This window comes from Vulpes vulpes, chromosome 12 (genome assembly GCF_048418805.1).
Source record: "Vulpes vulpes isolate BD-2025 chromosome 12, VulVul3, whole genome shotgun sequence".
Lineage (NCBI taxonomy): Eukaryota > Metazoa > Chordata > Mammalia > Carnivora > Canidae > Vulpes > Vulpes vulpes.
Window position 1 is genome coordinate 8023860 of NC_132791.1, and position 19603 is coordinate 8043462.

Here is a 19603-nt window from a genome sequence, read left to right on the forward strand (position 1 = left end):
AAAAAAAAAAATTTAAAAAAAAAGAGAAATTACTAAATTCTGTTTTATTTGTTTACTTGTTTTTTTTAACTTTTATTTTTTAATTTTTATTTAAATTCAATTTGCCAACATAGAGTACAACACTCAGATATCTAAAAATGAGCAAAGTAACCAGAGAAGTGCCCAGTTTAGGAAAACCAGAACGAAGCAGATTGAATGTTCCAATGAAGGCTGGAGTTTAAGACTGTTGTTTATGGTTGTACTCTCAGTGCTTAGAGAACTATGCCTAGCAGAGAGTAGGCATTCAATAAATACATGGTGAAGAAATGAATTATAGTGTTAGCCCACATATTAACTGCCCTTCCTCCCAAACTGCCATCAAAGTGGACCAAGAACTATATAAACAGTGGGGGGTGGGGGGGTGGGGAGAGGAGTTCCTATCTTCCCCAGAAAACCAGAGAAGTATAACCAGAAAAATCTGAGAAATTTCTATAACAAGCAGCCTACATAACACACAACTGAAAGAAGTATTATGCTATTGGCACAGCAAGCAAGAAAATGGGTAAGTAGCAGAACTTCTAATATTCACAAGCTCAGAATGGCAGGGGTGGAACAGAGGGAATTTGAAAGTATGAAAAAAAATCTCTGTGATGAAAAAAAAATGTCTATTAATGACATTGGAAAATATACCAGTGCCACCACTACACAGATAAGTTGGCCAAGGTTCTCAGCGCTGGTCCATCCCAAGGGTGCCACAGCAAAAGGCTCCTAAGGAGGGAAGCCATGCGAATTAATGAAAGAATTTGCCCCAGTTAATGCTCATGGTGGGACAACAAAGAGAAGAGATGCCTTTCAGCAGAGTGGTGATGTTTCTAAAGGAAGTCACTGAAATCTTTCCTCCTCCTCATAAGCAAGTCTCCAAGCACTCAACAGTAATTAGAGGTTAGAACGATCACGGGACCATGTGCAAGATATTTTAAGACACACGTTCTTCCACATTTTAACATCTCTGAAATCGATGGCATCTTAACAATTGGTGGCAGCCAGATGGCAGTCCTAAATTAGTAGCATGAAAACCAGCCAATGAAACCTTCTAGAAGATCAAGAAAACACCATAATCAATGCATCTTTGATTTGATGAAATACACCATTAATCTATGAATGACTTCTGAAAGTACACCACTAACATCATCCACAGCAGTTAGCCCTGGGCTCATGCTCAGTTAATTAAAGGCCATAGCGAATATCCAACATTTCAGATAAGGCCATAAAACATTTTACAGAAAGAAAAATGGGTTACCTACAATGGAAAAAAAAATTTAAACCAGTAAGAGATTTTTTAGAAAATAAGATAGTATCAATTTCTGATATACAACTTCCAAATGCCAGAAAAATAATAGGGTATCATTTCCAGCAGTGCTGCTCATTGTGGTTCGCGGATAAGTTGCATTTTTACTGGTCTGCGATGAGAAGAAATGAAGAGAAAGCATTTAGAAACATTTACAGCAATTTGACATTTCCATGCCATCCAAGCACGTGATCAGTATTTATTTTTATTGTAGTTTACCAAAGTATCAGTCTATGCCAGACTGGAAAAAATTTTAAAGAGCTGATCTTCTGCCATAGATAGTTAGGAAAATATTCATCTAGCAAGTTCATCTAGAGGATGGACAGAGGTAAAACCATGATCTAAAACTTATACAACCACTGGGGTGCCTGGGTGGCTCAGTTGGTTAAGCATTCGACTCTTGATTTTGGCTCAGGTCATGATCTCAGGGTCATGGGATCGAGCCCTCAATAAGTGTGGAGTCTGCTTAGGATTTTCTCTCTCCCTCAATCCCTCCCTGCCCCGTGGGTACACCAAGCTTTCTCTCTCAAAAAATAAAATAAGGGGTGCCTAAATGGCTCAGTCACATAAGAGAAGTCTGTCACCCCTGTCCCTCATTCTCAGCATTATTAGTTTCTTGCCCATCTTTCCAGAGACTTTTAAAAAATGCATATACAAGCCAACACACACACGTACAAATCTAACATAATATTTATAATGTTTAATAGAGATGCATTAAAAGCATGTTTTAAAATACAGGAGTGAACTGTTAGGAAAATAGAGAAAACCTCCCAGGTCAGAAATGTGGAGAAATCTATGAGGGAGTGCTGGATGCTTGCCCCAGGGCCATCTGTTAGTCCCTGATGATCTAGAGATGGAGACAAGCCTGAGACAAGAATGATGGGACCTCTGTTCTGTCCATCTTGTATAAATACAGAATCCCTGAAAGGCAAAATAGAAAAATGCTGGCCCAGAGAGCAAAGATGGGGATGCTGCCTTCTTGGATTCACTCCTGAATGAAGTGAATAAAAGGAAAAAGTCTTCCAAGAGAACACCCAACACATGGGTTTGGAACCCATAGCACAAATTACCTGTGCTGCTTGAACAAAACCCAAGAGAAAGGATGAGAGACCATCCTAGGTGAAGAAAACACTCAATGTCTAGAAATAAAAAATATAATCATTCACATTTGAAACGCAATAGACAGAAGAATGCATGTACAGCTTAAAAGAGAACTAGACAACTGGAATCTAGATTTGAAGAAATTATCCAGAATATGGCAGAGAGAATGGGAGGCAAGGCACTGAAATCCTGGAACAGTTTGAGACATGGAAGACAAAATAAGAAGGCCTGGAATCCCAGGAATTTTTTCATATTTTCCCACTGCATGATCATTAAGTGCTATTAAACTTATTGAATCACGCACAAGGTCGACCAATACAGAGAAACCCAGCCCACTAGCTCACTGAATTTGGCAAATCTTTAAATTAAAAACAAGGATAACTTAAACAGCGTTAAATAGTCCAGGACTGATCCTACGTCCCCCTCTTCCCTTCCTCTTTATTAAGACATTTTACTTTAAATGCTAATAGAGATATACCTCCTGTCCTTCGGAAAGCTTTTTGTATCAAGAATGTAGTATTTTATCAGACTCATTTCTGACTCACCAAACAACAATGAAGCCCTTTCTGGTTAATACTAAATCTGAAATTTCTACTCAAAATAATTATAACCAAACTATGTCACAGGATCTTTAAAAAAAAAAATCCCATCTGTCTTTCTCCTATCTCTCTCTCTCCCCCCTCAACCTCCCAAATTTTCATTCCATACCCGCTAAGGAGTCATCTTGTGAAGTACCCCCTAGGATACAAGAATCCTACTTTGGAGCATATTGTTTTGATTTATGTAACATAACTGACAAAGCCCCTTGTTACAAATTATGTGAAATGTTTTTTTAAAAATTTTTTAAAATTTTTATTTATTTATGATACTCAAAGAGAGAGAGAGAGAGAGGCAGAGACACAGGCAGAGGGAGAAGCAGGCTCCATGCACCGGGAGCCCGATGTGGGATTCAATCCCGGGTCTCCAGGATCGCGCCCTGGGCCAAAGGCAGGCGCCAAACCGCTGCACCACCCAGGGATCCCTGAAATGTTTATCAAAAACAGTAAAACATCCATTACATCACACACCGAATCACATGGCACTACAGTGAGCACACAGTGGTGCTCCACGACTACTTGCCATTCCCTCCCTGAACAATCATTTCTGAACCCCAGATGTACACTAGGCATCATCCTGCACACTGGAGATAAAATGAACAGGGGGATTCCCTACTGCCACGGAGCTGCAGTCTAATGGAAGAGTTACACGTGTACAGAAGCTCTTCTCTACACAAAACTTTTATAGTCAACCAAACTATATTCTAAAGCGAGAGCTTTAATATAACTTTGCCCGCCACACAGAGAAAGGATGCTGGCGGATGCCTTGGCCATGGCTAGTGTTTTGTAAGCCAATCTATATTTTTCAAAATATGATCAACAGCCCATTTGCCCAGAGTCTCAAAAATGGCCTGAGTGAGTCCTCCAAGTGAGGTGGCTCTGACAGGGTCTACAGGGTTTACTGGTTTCAAACCGGTTTACCTCTGGTATCTCAGAGCAGGGGATCTGTAGGACTAAGAACTGAACTTGAGCCCACTGCATCCACCCATTGCACTGGATTTATCATGGGTGCCCATTTCCACCCTTGACTTAGAGCAGGTGACTCACTTTCTGTCAGGATCCTTTGTACAGTCCTTTCTCAGTTGGAGGTTCTACACCAGAAATCCAGTTCTACCTTCCCATCATGCATCTGGCTTGCAGGGCCTCGTCTTTCTTTTAGAGGGCGGGGAAGAGTACTTTTTATTGATATGTAACACATAAAGTCACATGTGTGTATACAGCTCAGTGAATCTTCTCAGAGTGAAACACCCATAAGCAGGACCCAGATCGAGAAGCAGAATATTACTGGAATCCCACAAGCCCTTGTGCATCCCCATCTGCTAACTACCCTCCTCCTCAAGGGTAATGACTTACAACACACCAATTCTGCCAACATTAGAATTTTATCTCAAGGGAATCCCATAGGATGTACTCAATTATATCTGGTTTCTTTGACTTCATGTGTTTGTGAGATTCATCTTTGCTGTTACATTTAGTTATAGTTCATTCATTTCTTTAAAAGAGTCATTTATTTTGAGAGAGAGAGAGAGTGAAAGAGCAAGTGGACATGCACAAGCAGGAGTGGCAAAGGGGGTGGAAGAGAGAACCTCAAGCAGACTCTGCACTGATCCAATGCAGGGCTGGATCTCGCGACCCTGAGATCATGATGAGCCCAAACCAAGAGTGGGACACTCAACCGACTGTCCCATCCAGCTGCGCCTAGTTCTTCATTCTTATTGCAGCCTATATTCCTTGTATTAATACACCACACTTTATTTAGCTACTTTCTGTTGATGGGCATTTGGGTTATTTCCAATTTGCGGCTAATACATTTAGTCTGCAGCCTTGTCTCTGTCCTTACAAAAGTATCAAAAACCCTGGCCTAAACCCCACCCCACCCCCCCGGACTTACACTTTCAGACAAGATGAAGAGATAGAGGTTGGATCTGCTTGTCTACCTGAAGCAATTTTTTAAAAAATCAGACAAGATGTGGGAAACAAATGGGAAACGGTGGCTTTTAAGATACTGGACATGAGATAAAGGAGGACAGTGACTCCTGCGACATGGAAAACAGATGAAGTCAGTGCTCCAATTGCCCCAGCTCACCGCTCTGAGACAATTTCCAGACCAGGAGACCAGTGTTTCTCAACACTTATATACACGATGCCCACAGGTAAAAATCACAACGTAATGGATCAGTTGCAGAGCTTATGAAGCTGTATTTTTACAAGCATCTCAAATGATTCTGATGCAGGCTCGCAGTGAACCACACTACAGTAGACTATAAATTCTCCAGGCTCCAGCAAAATAATGATAAATAGTACATTTATCTCAATTAAAAAAATTGACTAAATAAGAGTAAATAAACACATACAGAACTCAGAAGGTAAGGTTAGTCTAGAGGTAAAAATACAGAGCCATCCAGCGTTTGTTAAATACATAAGCTCTACCTGGGAGCTGACGGTCGTACAGGGCCAGTAGTGCACGAAGAGGACTATGTGTGAGTCGCCCAAGAAGCAGAAAGAAAGGCAGGAAGAAAGGATTTACTAAAAAAGGCTTTATCTGGTGAAGCTGTTTTCTTTTTGAAAGTGGTCAAGGAAGAGCAACACTGAATGCAGCTGAGAGGTCAAGAAAAGAAATGAAATGCCCACCTGATTGTGTGGACTTGACGCCCTTGAACTCTGCGGGCAGGGGTAAAGGAAAACAGGCTAAGAAGGAAATGAATGAGAAGTGCAACGGGATAACAGGGACATCTGACCTGAATAAAAGTTACTCTGGCCTGAACAACTAAGATGCGGAAAGGTTTTTCAGTGTAATTTTGGAGGGGGGATTTTTTTTTTTTTAATACTTGAGTATATAGAGTGAGAGAGAGAAAAGTTAAAATAATTAATGGCATGATAGGGCCCAGTGTGAAGCAGGAATTAGGAAAATCTGACAAGACCAAAGGTAAGAAGGGTGAAGGGTTGGAAAGAGGTTCTGCCAATAATGGGTGACGGAGGCTAAATAAAGAAACAAAAGCACTGCCAGGCAGCACCGAGGCTCGGCGGAGACCTGAGACCATGAATGTGTAGTAGTACTAACCCACATGGCTGAGCGGTCACCCTCTGCGCGACGTGGAAAGCTGAGACGCTATAAATTATGAGATGGGTTCCGGATAACAAGGCAGACTGATAGGAGGGAAGGCGAGGGACAAGATGAGGCAGCGATGAACTCTGAGTTCTGGCTAGATGGCCGGTTCCAAGAAACCAAGAGATAACAGGTGGATGGATGCCACAACTGTGGATACACAGCCTAGGGCAGTTATTCTCAACCTTGACTGCACAAGAAAATCACCTGGGGAGTTTAAAAAATCCTGACGCTCAGACCAATTAAACCAGAATGTCTAGGGCTGAGACACAGGCAAGGAGTTTTTTGTTTTTTGTTTTTTTAAGGACTCCCATGGTGACTCCGAAGTGCAGTCAAAGCTGAGAACCATGGACCTAAGGAAGACTAGATCACTGTAAGAAGAGAAGAATGTGAGAAGAGGTGGAAGCTCAGGAGGATCGCAGTTCTTGGATGGCTAAAAACAAGAAGGCCGAGAAGGGGCAGGTCAAGTGGTATGAGAATGGGGGAGAGGTGCAGACAAGAAGTAGGGGCTCCCTCCACAGTATTCTCAGTGTTGCCAGTTATCAGAAATGAAAGAGTCACAGCAACTGGAGAAAGTCCCATACAGATACTCTATCCCTGTGGACTACTTCCGGGGTTATTTTTAGGTTATCACTGGCTGTATAGAGCCACATGCTGGTTTAAGAGCTTGGGCTGGAGCAGATCACCTGGATTTTTATACCAGCTTCACAGTGAACTGAGTATCCTTGGGTAAATTACTTCTTTAACTCTTTTTTTAAAAGGGGGGATGATTAGTACCTACCTCATAAAGCAGTGAGAAACAGATGAGATTGAGCCACAAAGTTAACATTCAATGACAGCTGTTATTGATAATTTTTTAAAAACTAATTTTAAGGACATTTTCCACTTCTCCAAATTACTATAGTTCTAGTAAGAGATTTAGAAATGGCAAATGTTGATAAGCCTTATACACCAGAATGGAAGAACTAGAAATTCATATGCTTAAAGATTCTTTCATAAATATTTAAATATTAAACCATTATGATGGGTCTTTTTATTTTTTTAAGGTTTTTTTTAAGATTTTGTTTTTGATTAATCTCTTTACCCAATGTGGGGCTCAAATTCACAAACCCAAGATCAAGAGTCACATGCTCCACTGACTGAGTCAGCCAGGCGCCCATGTTGTTGTTTTGGGGTGGTTTTTTTTGGAGAGCGCAAGAGTATGAGCACTTGGGGTGCGGGTGAGGGGGCAGATGGAGAGAGGGAGAGACAGTCTTAAGCAGGCTCCACGCTCAGCACAGAGCCCGACATGGGGCTCAATCTTGCAGCCCTGAGATCATGACCTGAGCTGAAATCAAGAGTTAGATGCTTAACCAACTGAGCCACCCAAGCACTCGGGGTTTTTTTTTAAATATAAAACCACCCTGGTGTATTAAGAAAGATTAAAAGGGGAAAGAGGAATCATCAAAAGTCCCAAATCATGATCAAAACAGGAAGTCAAAACACAGCATAAAACATATTTAGTGCAAAACTTAAATTATATGCAAAGTTAAAACTACACCCAATATTTAGGAACTATTTTATAGTTGTAAGAGCTCATCTAAAAACATAGAGGCAACAGAAGCATGACAGTGAGGAACATTAAATATCACCAGTGATCCACTGAAAGTGGCTTGAGCTCTCCTTTTAAATCACTGGAGAGGTTCTCAGTTGGGCAGAGGTGCTGCATACTCCTGGCTTCTCTGAATTCCTCTACCCTCAGCCTCACTCAAAATGTGGGATTCTACTGCCACAAAAACCCTTCCTTCCTTTGGCTCCGCTACCGGGAGAGCTCCCACACTCAGAGCTGAGAGCCGAGGGCAGACACAATGAGCAAAGTAACTCCCAGTTACTATGTAATCCAAGCACACTGCCTTCTAGGATGGAGATGTGTTGAGGGATTCCAGAAGAGACTGTTTTGTTGACCATTAAATCACCATTCCCAGTGCAGTCCCCAGAGTAAATGCTACAAAGCAGCCTTCTCACCCCAGTCCAGGCCAGGAGGAGGCCGGGAAGGGGGACTCTCTGAACAACCCCTACCACCTGGAAAGCCCCAATCCAGTGGCAGCACGCCTCAGGCCTTGAGCCCAGCAGAACCATCATTTGGGATTTTAATAATCACCTTAGTTCTCTATGAACGGGCTCCCTGCATGGAGCCTGCTTCTCCCTCTGCCCATGTCTGCCTTTCTCTCTCTCTCTCTCTCTCTCATGAATAAATAAATAAAATCTTAAAAAAAAAGAAAGAAAGAAAAGAAAGAAAGAAAGAAAGAAAGAAAGAAAGAAAGAAAGAAAGAAAGAATCTCCCCCTTCTATCACCTACATCCATTTGATTTTCAGAATTTGATTTTATGACACTTTCAGGAACACACTGGATACAAAAGGAATGTACCTTCGCTATGTCCGGTCGATGGTTTTGATTAGTTTCATTTTTAAAGAATAAAATGATCCTGGAACGTGAGTAACCAATGTTGGAGAGACAGAAAGCACAGGACAACTTCCATGTGTTATTCCCGAGGAATGATTTAACTTAGAAAAGTTAAATTCTCAATCAGAAGCTAGTCACTCTCTGTTGCAAAGCTCGAAATCACAGAATGGAGCCCAGTGCCCGCGGGGCAGCGGGGAGGAGGCGCTGGCGCACCTGCGGGGCTGGACCTGCCAGCTGCGGGATGGGGAGCAGGGGAGAGACAGGCCTTCAGGGTCCTGCTTTCCACTGGGGCCTAGAAGGACATCTATTCAGGGAACATTTCAAAGAGCCCCAAGCGTCTGGTAAGAACTATTCAGGGGCCCTGCTGGACTTTATAGCAGCTTTAGCTTGACGGGTCCTAATCGGCTCTTGGCACAAGGGTTTTCAACTTCTGAGCTGATGGAACGGTTTCATCATGGGTGATTTTTATTTCCTGATAGCTCAGTCTCTAGAATTGTTGACTCTTCTTCATCGTTTTGGCTTAGGGTTTTCTTCTAATCTTGTAGTTCCTCTCCCTGCTTTCTCTCTGCCTTTCTCACAAGTTGTTGATTTGATGGTGTGTGCCACTTTAAATGACTTATTTTACTGGTTCATACATTCATTTTTTTAGATTTATTTATTCACAAGACACACACACACACACACACACACACACACACACACACACACACACAGGCAGAGACACAGGCAGAGAAAGAAGCAATCCCCCCGACGTGGGACTCAATCTCAGAACCCTGGGATCTTTACCTGAGCCAAAGGCAAACGCTCAATCACTGAGCCACCCAGGTGTGGCTACCGGTTCACATTCTAATTTCATTCTGAGCAGGAGGGAAGCTGGTATGAAGGGAGACCTCGACTGAAGGGGGGCTGGCAGCAGCTCTGCAGCAATCTTAATGCAAAGCCATACCTCCCAGAAGTGCAGCACAAGAACCTCACACAAAGCCCCGAAGGGAGAATAAAGATTCCAGGCCGGCAAAGGTCACCTTGCTTAACGTTAAGCCCCAGATAGTGCGCTTTTTTACAGTTCTGCTACGGGGCTCAGTTGAACCAATTTATCTGACTCTTGGAATTTATCTCCTCTGCTCTATGCCACCAAGCTTGTTAATACATCGTGTAAAATTAGGCTGAGTGTTATATCAGCAGGCCCCTGCTTCACAGAGTCCATGCCTGCCATTTCCCATGATAAAAGGCTTCTGTTGTTATTACTTGTGACTCTGCCCTGGAAGGCTGTTGCTGTGTGTTTATGATCGGAGTATGTCATGATTAATGCCACTTCCATGTTGCACTTATCTTTTCAAAAACAGTAGGGCTCCTTCAGCAACAGAAAGGAACACCTTCTGGTACAACCTGAATTCTGCAGACACAAGATTCCCCACAGAACACATAATAGCCAATAGTGACTTAGCCTTATGGGAAAACAACAACTATTTCCACTGGGCAGTGGACTTACACACTACAGAGTACAAAAGATTCCACTGCCACTGAAAACAAGTTGGAGATCTTTATTAATTTTACCCCCCCCATCCCAATTCACTGACCCTTTGATGACAACACAGCTGGACCTAGTGTATGGGATATGGATAGAGCATGGTGTTTGGCTAACAGCAACAGGCACTCAGCAGAAGACATGGACTGAGCACATAGTGCTCAAAAACACAGGAGACCCTCAAACATAACCACACGCTCAAACTCTTTTCAAATCAAAAGGAACTAATGGGACTATCCTAATGTTCTGCTATAAAATTCCCTACAGCAGAATGTGACATTTCAACTATTCTGTGTATAAAATAAAATTCTGTGGATTTGCATCTCAACCAACTCAGGAGAACACTGGGCTTTGCATCCCCTGCCAAGTCAGATCTTAGTGTAAAAATTATTTATGACATGACAGGCATTCCCATAGGGAAACCTTGGGGAGGGGATTCAGACTTGTAGGTAAGCATGTTATTAATAGAACTCTGTTTCTATTTTAGTCTGCAATGAATTAGAAATAGTGAAATAAAGATTCCATTTGGTCCAATAAATTTCATTAAAGTCCATCACCACTGAAAGCATCCCCAAATCGGATCATCTACCTCAGATCACAATGGCCAAATGACGCTGAACTAATGACACTGAAAAAAATCCACCATTACTACTGGAAAAAACTCAAAATTCATTCATTCAGCCAGCAACAACTGAGTGCCTAGTACACACTGGAGATAGAACAGTAAATAAGACACTATCCAACCCTCAAGAGCTTACAGTCTAATTGGGAAAAGAGACAGCTGAGCACACATTTATAATTCAGAAGGGTAAATTCAAGGCACTAAATTATAAGAAGGGCTTTATATAGGAAAAAGCTAAAGTCTAAATAGACCTGGGTGAGTAGAAGTTAAAGAAAAATGAAGAGAGGGAGGAGGGGGAAAAAAGGAAGGAAAGATAATTCTAAAGAAAATACACAGCATATTCAGAGGAATGTCAGTAATTCAATGCTGCTGAAGAATTAGGTACAACGGCTCAGCTCCTGAAGAACTGTGCATGTCTTGTTGAGGAGCTTGCATGTTAACCTGAAGGCACTGGGGGAACCATGGTAAAATTATAAGCACATGATCTAAGATTAGTGCTCCAGGAGGGTAAGGCTACAGTTAGAAAAATAAAGAAGAAAGGGAGCAAGGCTGTTGGTAGAGATACCAGTGAGTGGAGATAGTTTCGATAATCTAGAGTACAGAGAAGATCATGATGTAGGAAAAGGGTGGGATGAGGAGTTCACAGGCATCACCGAATGTTAACACTAGATTACAATGGTCAGTTCGCTTTTTAAAGCTATCACACTAACATCCAATTAATTTGGTATCTTCCAGGTTCAGGTTAAAGGGGCTCAACTGCCTCATTCATTCACCCAAAAAGTGGTCCAGGCAGCAATAACCCTGACTGATCAACAGGTGACCACAGTCCAGAAGATCCTCAGAACTGAACCCAGAAAAGCAGCTCTCAATTTACATTCTGCTATGGCTCAGAACACCAAAGTATTAATGAATTTAAGGCAAAGATCATATTTGCTAAAAATAACATACGAAATACTAAAATTTACATTAAAAACAATTTGTTTCTGACAGGATGTTCACAGACCTCCAGATACGGTGTTACTTTTCACTCAAAAGCCATGCAGCACGTATACATGTGGCTGTGCCAAAAAGGTTAGAAAAAGTAGAATGAACTTAAAATTCCAGGGAAAGACCTCTGCTTTACTAGAGGGCAGTTAATATTTACAGATACAAGAAGTATTTCCACACTAGCCTGGCACCTCCAGTCAATTAAAAGATAAAAGCCTAGCACTGAACACTACAAACAGAGGGCAAAAAACAATAATCCAAGGAGAGGGAGAAATGAGAGGAAAGCGAAGAAAAAGAAGGGAGATGGAGGGAAAGAAGGCAAGGTGCGTGGCTCAGATACCCTTATCATCCAGTAATATGGCTGCCAAGACCTAAAAAGAGAAGAAAATGACTGGTTCTAGACTTCTGCAGGATTTCACCACAGCTCCCAAGCTACCAAACTACACTAGCTCTCAAAAAGGAAAAACTCATGAAGATCACTTAACCAATTCTGCCCACTGAGGTTAGAACCAGTAGTTATTTTTAGGAGATTACAAAAAAAAAAAACAAAAAACTTGAGAATTAAGAGCTCTGAATTTCAATACTCTAATCTGAATATGATCTTGAGAACGTTATAGGCACAAACGTCCGCCATCTAGAATATATTACAAAATGACTAAACATCACTTCAATATTAAAATTGGAAACTGGGGTGCTTCGGTGGCTAAGTCGATTGGGTGTCCCAGTCTTGATTTTGGCTCAGGTCATGATCTCAGGGTAGTGGGGTCAAGCCCCACATCAGGCTCTCTGCTCAGCAGGGACTCTGCTTCTCTCTCTCTCTGCCCCTCTCCCCTCATGCTTGCTCTGTCTCTCAGAAAAATAAAATATTTTTTAAAAAAAGAAATGGCTTTCTAGTTTATAAATTATCTCAATTTTTTTTTAAATTGTAGACTTATAGGAATTGTGAGACACTTGTGAAATCTGAATAATTTGAGAAAGAACTGTTCATTGTATTAATCACACTGAGCTACCTTTTTTTTAAGTTTATTTATTTTTTTTTTTAGTAATCTTTACATCCTACGTGAGGCTCAACTTCACAACCCTGACATCAAGAGCTGCATGCTCAGCCAACTGAGCCAGCCAGGCGTCCCTGAGCTCCCTTTTTTAATACAGGCCAATACTTAGCTCTGTCTCTTTCTAAGGGGACACAATTCAGTAGAACATTGAATCTAACTGGATGTCATTACACACTCTATTTAATTTTAAACAATAACCAATTGGTTTTTAAAAGTTTTATAGCTTTTCTTAACCATTTACTATAATATTTGCATGACTAACCTGTTTTTAACAATTAGATGTCTAAGATTCATCTCTTTAATGTGACAACCAGATAATGGAGCCATATGAGTTTTAGAAATAGGCTCCATTTCTTCCAGTTGCAAGCACAAAGTTTTAGAAGGAGAGTTTCAATATCTGCTTATTTTACGTATACTTTACCTTATTTCAAAAAAAGATTCGAGGACACAGAACATGTGTTTAGAAAAAAAAAAACATTCTTCAATAAAATACAGAATGTTAGCACACTATTTTAACTAAAATATTGTTGCCAGTGTCCTTTAGCTTTCCTCGTCAAAATGCTGAGATATCAAGTTTGCAATTTCATTTATACAGTGAGGGGGAGAGGCACAAACCCCAGTTCTCTGCTGAAAATAACTCATTAAACTGAGAAATATCTTTATTTTGGGATGCTTAGGTGGCTCAGTGGTTGAGAATCTGCCTTTGGCCCAGGGCATGATCCTGGGGTCCCACAGGAGGGTCCCGATGGATCCTTAAGTGCCACATCAGGCTCCTTGCATGGAGCCTGCTTCTCTGTCTGCCTATGTCTCTGCCTCTCTCTGTCTCTCATAAATAAATAAATAAAATCTTAAAAAAAAAAATACAAAGCCTCTCCATTGTACTTCAACTAAGCTAAATGTTTGCACTATTCTCAAACACTAAAAAGTATTTAGAGAAAATTTTGCTGTTCATCATTAAACACAAAATAAATAACCTAAAACAACTGTGGAGTTGTCTCAAGTCTAACAGCACAGGTTACTTGGAATATTAGGCCACATCGCTATAATTATATATTATATTATACTATATAACATATAATATATACACAATTACATATATTTATATATAATTGTAGCAATGCAGCCTAATATATATTAATATAATATATATATAATGATAAAGTCACAAGTGTGACTTTATATAATTGAGGGGATATATCATAGTCCTATGTTGAAAGAAGTCAAATTTCTCCTGTAAATTTAATAAATCCAATTTAAAAACAAGATTTAAAAATTGCAATTAAAGAGACATCCGGGTGGCTCAGCGGTTGAGCGTCTGCCTTTGGCTCAGGGCGTGATTCTAGGGTCCTGGGACCAAGTCCCTGGTTCCCAAGATCAAGTCCCACATCGGGCTCCCTGCACGGACCCTGCTTCTTCCTCTGCCTGAGTCTCTGCCTCTCTAATTAATAAATTAAATCTTTAAAAGAAAATGTGTAAAGGCAATAAAGTTTGCAAAAGAATGAGGGGCTTTCCTTACCAATAATAAGGTCATAAAACTTCATTAATTAAAACAGTGAATACTAGTACAAGAATAGATCAATGAAACAGCACTGGGAATCTTTAAACATATACAAGTATACAGAAGAATGTAGTCCATTATAAAGACAGTATTTCAGAAATGTGGAATAATCAAATAATAATTTACAAAGTGATTCAGGGACAAGGGGCTAAATATTTAGGTGAATCTAAAATTAAGGCTCTACCTAGCTCTCATAACAAGGTAAGATAATGAGTACATTAAAGGATAAAAGGTAAAAAAAAAAAAAAGAAAATTCAAATTACTAAAGGAAAACAGACATTAACTATATGTGTATACAAGTTAGAAACATTAAAAAAAAAAAAGTCCTGACAACCCAAAACACAGGCACATATACTTTTCTCCAAGTTAAATATATGAACATAGTTGAAAAACAAAACAAAACAAGAAAACACACTGTGGGGAAAAAAACTGCAACCTATCACAGAAAAACAATTTCATATCAAAGATGATTAACAGAGGAATAAACTGCAGCACAAAAGATTATGAGTATGTAATTTACAACTAGATAAAACTAGCATACCCATATACAAAAAAATGTTCAATGGAACCAGTAATTAAAGGAATGAAAATAAAAAACAGAACAGCGAAGAGCCCAATACTTAGTAAGGGGAAGTGGGCACCATCAAACAGTGTTACCAGGACTATAAATAGATACAACTTTTTATAGGGCAATATGTATCAAAGTTGGTGGGTTGTTTTTTTTTTTATGGTTTTTATTTTTTTATTTGAGAGAGCACGATCACAAAAGCAGGGATGGGAGGGGCAGGGGCAGAGAAGAGGACTCCCTGTTCAGCAGGGACGCTGAGCTCCATCCCATGACCCCTAGATCATGACCCGAGCTGAAGGCAGACACTCAACCTTAACTGAGCCACCCAGGCGCCCCTGTATCAAAGTTTAAAATGTGCAGGCTTCTGGCCCAATAATTCTTCTTTCAGGAATGTAAACTAAGGAAATCCTCTCTCAAAGATGTACCCGGATGAATTCACCACAGTATTGTTTGTAATCTTGATGAAGTGAACACCTAAATGCCAATTAATAACAATACATATTAGTACCTCATAAATGAAAATGCCATGCATCTATTTTAAATGATGCAGAGATCATATATTTATTGACATGGGGAAAAACGGTCATGACACTTTACATGGAAACTCCGTGTGAGTGGATTGGGCAAACCCTGGACATCTTGTTCTCCAACCTTATTTCCAGCACTTAGAATAGTGCCTTGTACAAAAGAGCTTCCCAGAAAGCACTTACTAAATAGATTAATTTTAAAAGCAGGCTACAGAATAACCATAATGTCCAACCCCCTTCCGTCTCTCTCTCCCTTCTCTCTTCTATCTCTCTCTACACACCCACATACACACACACACACACAACTGCAAAGACAGTCACAAAAGGTTAACAAGGTAAAGGAGTTTTAATGTGTATTTAACTTTCTTTAGTTCTCTTCTGTGCTAAATTCCTTATATAGGAAGCATTTTCTAAAAAATTTTATGATTGGAAAAGAAAGTAACAAAATTGATTTTTAAGAACTCATATATTTAAAATGAACTTCAGAAAGTGTTCGGCGATGACAGCTCACAAACTACAAAAACTAAGATCAGCAATCCCCAAGTGGCATGTTTTCTTTCATCTGCAAAGAAATATCAGTATGTCTTCTACAATGTAGCATCATTCTCCAGTGCCAGGAAACTGCCACCCTATACTAATAAAATGCAGAATTTCCAAGAGGGAAAACAGTTTTTCCGTAGTAAAAGGGGGGGGGGGGGGAGAGCAGCAACGAATTTCTTAAAAGTCCTCCCATCTCTTCCATTAAGACATGTCCTCTTCTAGTTGGTGATAAAGATTAGTATGTATAGTCATTTTTCTTTCAGGCTAAAATGCCAGTGAGTCCGTATGAGAAATGTGCTCTATTGCAATTCTTTCATTTCTTTAAAAAGGTAGATCCTATTTTAAAGATATTTTAAAAAATTGCAATCTCAGAACCAGCCACATACCTTCTGTCATGATTCATCCCACCACCCTGTTTTATGTCATCCATAGGTTTTATCACTATCTGAGACAGCCCTATTCGAATTTTTATTATGTCTCTCCCTTCCAGAATGTAAGCTCTCTGAGGACAGGAATCCCACCCTCCTCGGCACTGTGTCCCCCCTGAATGGCATCCAGCAGGCCTCAAGAAGTATTTGTTGAATTCATAATGAAAAAAAAAAAAAAAAAAGAGGTGTGTGGAGGGGACAAATCAAAATGAGACTATATACATCAGGAACTGGGGGGGGGGGGGGGGGGGGAGGAAGGAAAGCAAACCACAATGAAATGTGGTAGCTGACATGACTCAAGGCTCTAACGTCAGCCCGGAGGGTTGGTGGACAGGTGCTCCACACCTAGGTAAAAGCATAGAGCTTGTTCCAGGAAGGAGCAAATCCACAGGGAGGTCTCCGGGTGGCTGTGTGCAGCTCCCGGGAGGGTGCAAACCATCATCATCATCACAGAAATGTCGTCCAGGTCGAGAGAGCAGCAGCAGCAGCAGCAACACACTACATGCATCTTGGCCCAGACGAAAAGCCAGAGGAATGCCCGACACAATGAAAGCAAGCAAGCGCCTTCCGCCCGACAGCAGGGAGAGCACCGCCGCCTCCCCGGGCCGAGCGGCCGCCCGCGCCCCCACCGCCCCCACTCGCCCCTTCCCCCGCCCAAGGACCCCCGCCCCAGCCGGCCCGGGGGGAGCGGGGACGGCGCGAGCCGGACGGGCAGCGCCTCCTCCACCCCCACCCGAGCCCGCTCGTCTCCAAAGCGCACGGCCTCGCGCCCTCCCGCCCTCCCGGCCGAGGCCCCGAGGCCCCGAGGCCCGACCCCGCGCCCGCAGCCCCTCACTCACGTGTAGATGATGGCCATGAAGTGCATCAGCCACAGCACCACGAAGAGCACGAACCCGAAGACGGCCATTCCCTCCAGGGCCAGGTCCAGCAGCGCCATCCCCCGGCCCGGCCCGGCCCGGCCCGCTCCGGCCGCCGCCGCGGACCGCGCTCCCGCAGCAGCACAGGGTGGGCGCCCGGCGCGGGGGCGCGGGAGCCGGAGGAAGGTGGGGAGAGGAAGGGGCGGGGGGGTGGGGACGGAAGGGGCGGGCAGGGCCTGCGCGCCCCGCCCGCGCGCTCGTCCTCGTCCGCGCTCCGGCCCGGGCGCGCTCGCGGTGCGGGCGCTGCGGGGTGCGGGCCCCGCGCTCGGGCTCCCCGCGCCGCCCCCGCCCCGCCGCCGCCGCCGCCGCCGCCGCCGCCGCCGCCGCCGTCCGGCCCGGCCCGGCCGCTCCACTCCGCAGCCTGCTCCGCCGCCGCGGCTCCGCGCACTAATCGAAACCGGCGGCCGCGCTGCGAGTCCCCGGCGCGCCCCGCCCCGCCCTCCGGAACCGCGGCGCCCGCCCTGCGAGGGGCGGGGCGCGCCGCTGCCGCCCGCCCCCCGTCCCCGTCCCCGTCCCCGTCCCCGTCCCCGTCCCCGTCCCCGTCCCCGTCCCCGTCCCCCGACCCCCCCGCCGGCCTGGCGCCCGCTGCGTCACCCTGGCGGGCGGGAGCGCGCCCCCCGGAGGCTCGGCCGGGCCGCGCCGGACCCTCGCAGCGAGACGCGCAGGTCCAGGCGGCCCCGAGAGGCCCGGCCCCCGCCCCCGCCCCCCCCCCCCGCCCCCGCCCCCCCCCCCCCGCCCCCGCCCCCCCCCCCCGCCTTCACCGCCGTACGGTCCTGGGTCGCTCCCCGCCCGATCCTCCCCGGATCCGTGGGCGCCGAGGCAGCCTGCAATAGGCAAGAAACTCAACCTCGGGACCTAAGAGGTCAATGAGTCTGAAGACCCTGAGACTCCTTGTCTGCGGCGATGGAGCTACTCCGATGTGGCCCACAGGCACCGTGGAAGACCAGCTCCTTGATGAACTTTATTCTGATTACGTGTCAAGACAATGTTTGTGATACGTTGGGTTACATGGAAAATTATTTAATGCCACTGTTTTTTGGCTGTTTTACTTCTCAAATGTGGCCAGCTATACCAGAAAGTGTGACATCACACATGTGGATAGCAATGGTCTCAGATGTAAGGGGGTGGCGCACCTTGGGGAGTCAGGTAATTTAGCCTTTATCTTAACTTTAAATCAGTTCAGGGAGATGTTTTAAGCCAATACTAAATGTTTGTTTCTTTAGCCTAGATGAGTTTATATTGTTTCTCGATTGTTTCATCTTTAGACAATGTTTATTATTTCAAGTGATTTCCTTTTAAATAATCCGCGACCTCCCTTGAGAGATTTCAGAATTGAATTCAGTTTTGGAAAGAAGCTGGTTATTTTGTCGTTGGCGATTTATTATGTTTGATATTGATTAAATGAACTACCTTAGTCTACAATTAAATGGTAAACTACAATCAAAGAGTTTAATGTCTGACAACCAATTCTGCATTCACTATGGGAAATGGGATAAAGTGAGTAAGAACCATGTTTACAAATGAAACTTCCCTTGTTCAGTCGCTGGTTAATGAATTAAAGTTATAGCGGGATAGTGTACTACCAGCAAAATATAAATGGGAATTTTAGAATATCACTGTTGTAGTTAATTCCAGGATTCACCTTTTTTAAAAAAAGATACTTTATTATTTATTTGAAGTAGAGTGTGCCCAGGCAGTGGGGCAGGGACTGAGGGGGGGAGAGAGAATCTCCAGCAGATGCCATGCTGACCTAAGAGTCCCACCTGGGGCCTTGATCTCACTAAGATCATGACCTGAGCCAGAACCAAGAATCCTGTGCTTAACCCACTGAGCCACCCAGGACCCCTAGGACTCACTTTTAAAAATACTTTAACATGGGGCACCTGCGTGGTTCATTGGGTTGAGTCCCACTCTTGGTTTTAGCTCAGCTCCTGATCTTAGGGTTGTGGGGACTGAGCTCCACCTCCTTAAGATTCTCTCACTTCCTCTGCCTCTCACCCCTCTTAAAAAAAAACAAAAAAAAAAACTTACACACGTTTTAACCTTTCTGAGATGGAAACGCATCTCACAGTCAGTACCATCATTTTTTTTTTAAGATTTTTATTTATTTATTCACGAGAGAGAGAGGCAGAGACACAGGCAGAGGGAGAAGCAGGTTCCATACAGGGAGCCTGACATGGGACTCAATCCCCAGTCTCCAGGATCATGCCCTGGGTCGAAGGCAGCGCTAAACAGTGAAGCCACTGGGGCTGCCCCAGTTAGTACCACCTTAACACTACCTGGTAGATTTTTTGTTAATCATA

At 43.3% G+C, this 19603-nt stretch overlaps 1 protein-coding gene across 1 annotated transcript in view; it reads right to left on the bottom strand.

Moving 5' to 3' along the window:
- The window catches only part of UGCG (UDP-glucose ceramide glucosyltransferase), a 33920-nt gene extending 16352 nt beyond the window's left edge, over nt 1-17568 (bottom strand). The window contains exon 1 of the mRNA XM_026002763.2: nt 17223-17568. Within this exon, the coding sequence (XP_025858548.1) occupies nt 17223-17320 (98 nt within the window). The 5' untranslated portion in view covers nt 17321-17568. The remainder of the gene's footprint in view (nt 1-17222) is intronic.
- Nucleotides 17569-19603: the final 2035 nt, after the last annotated feature.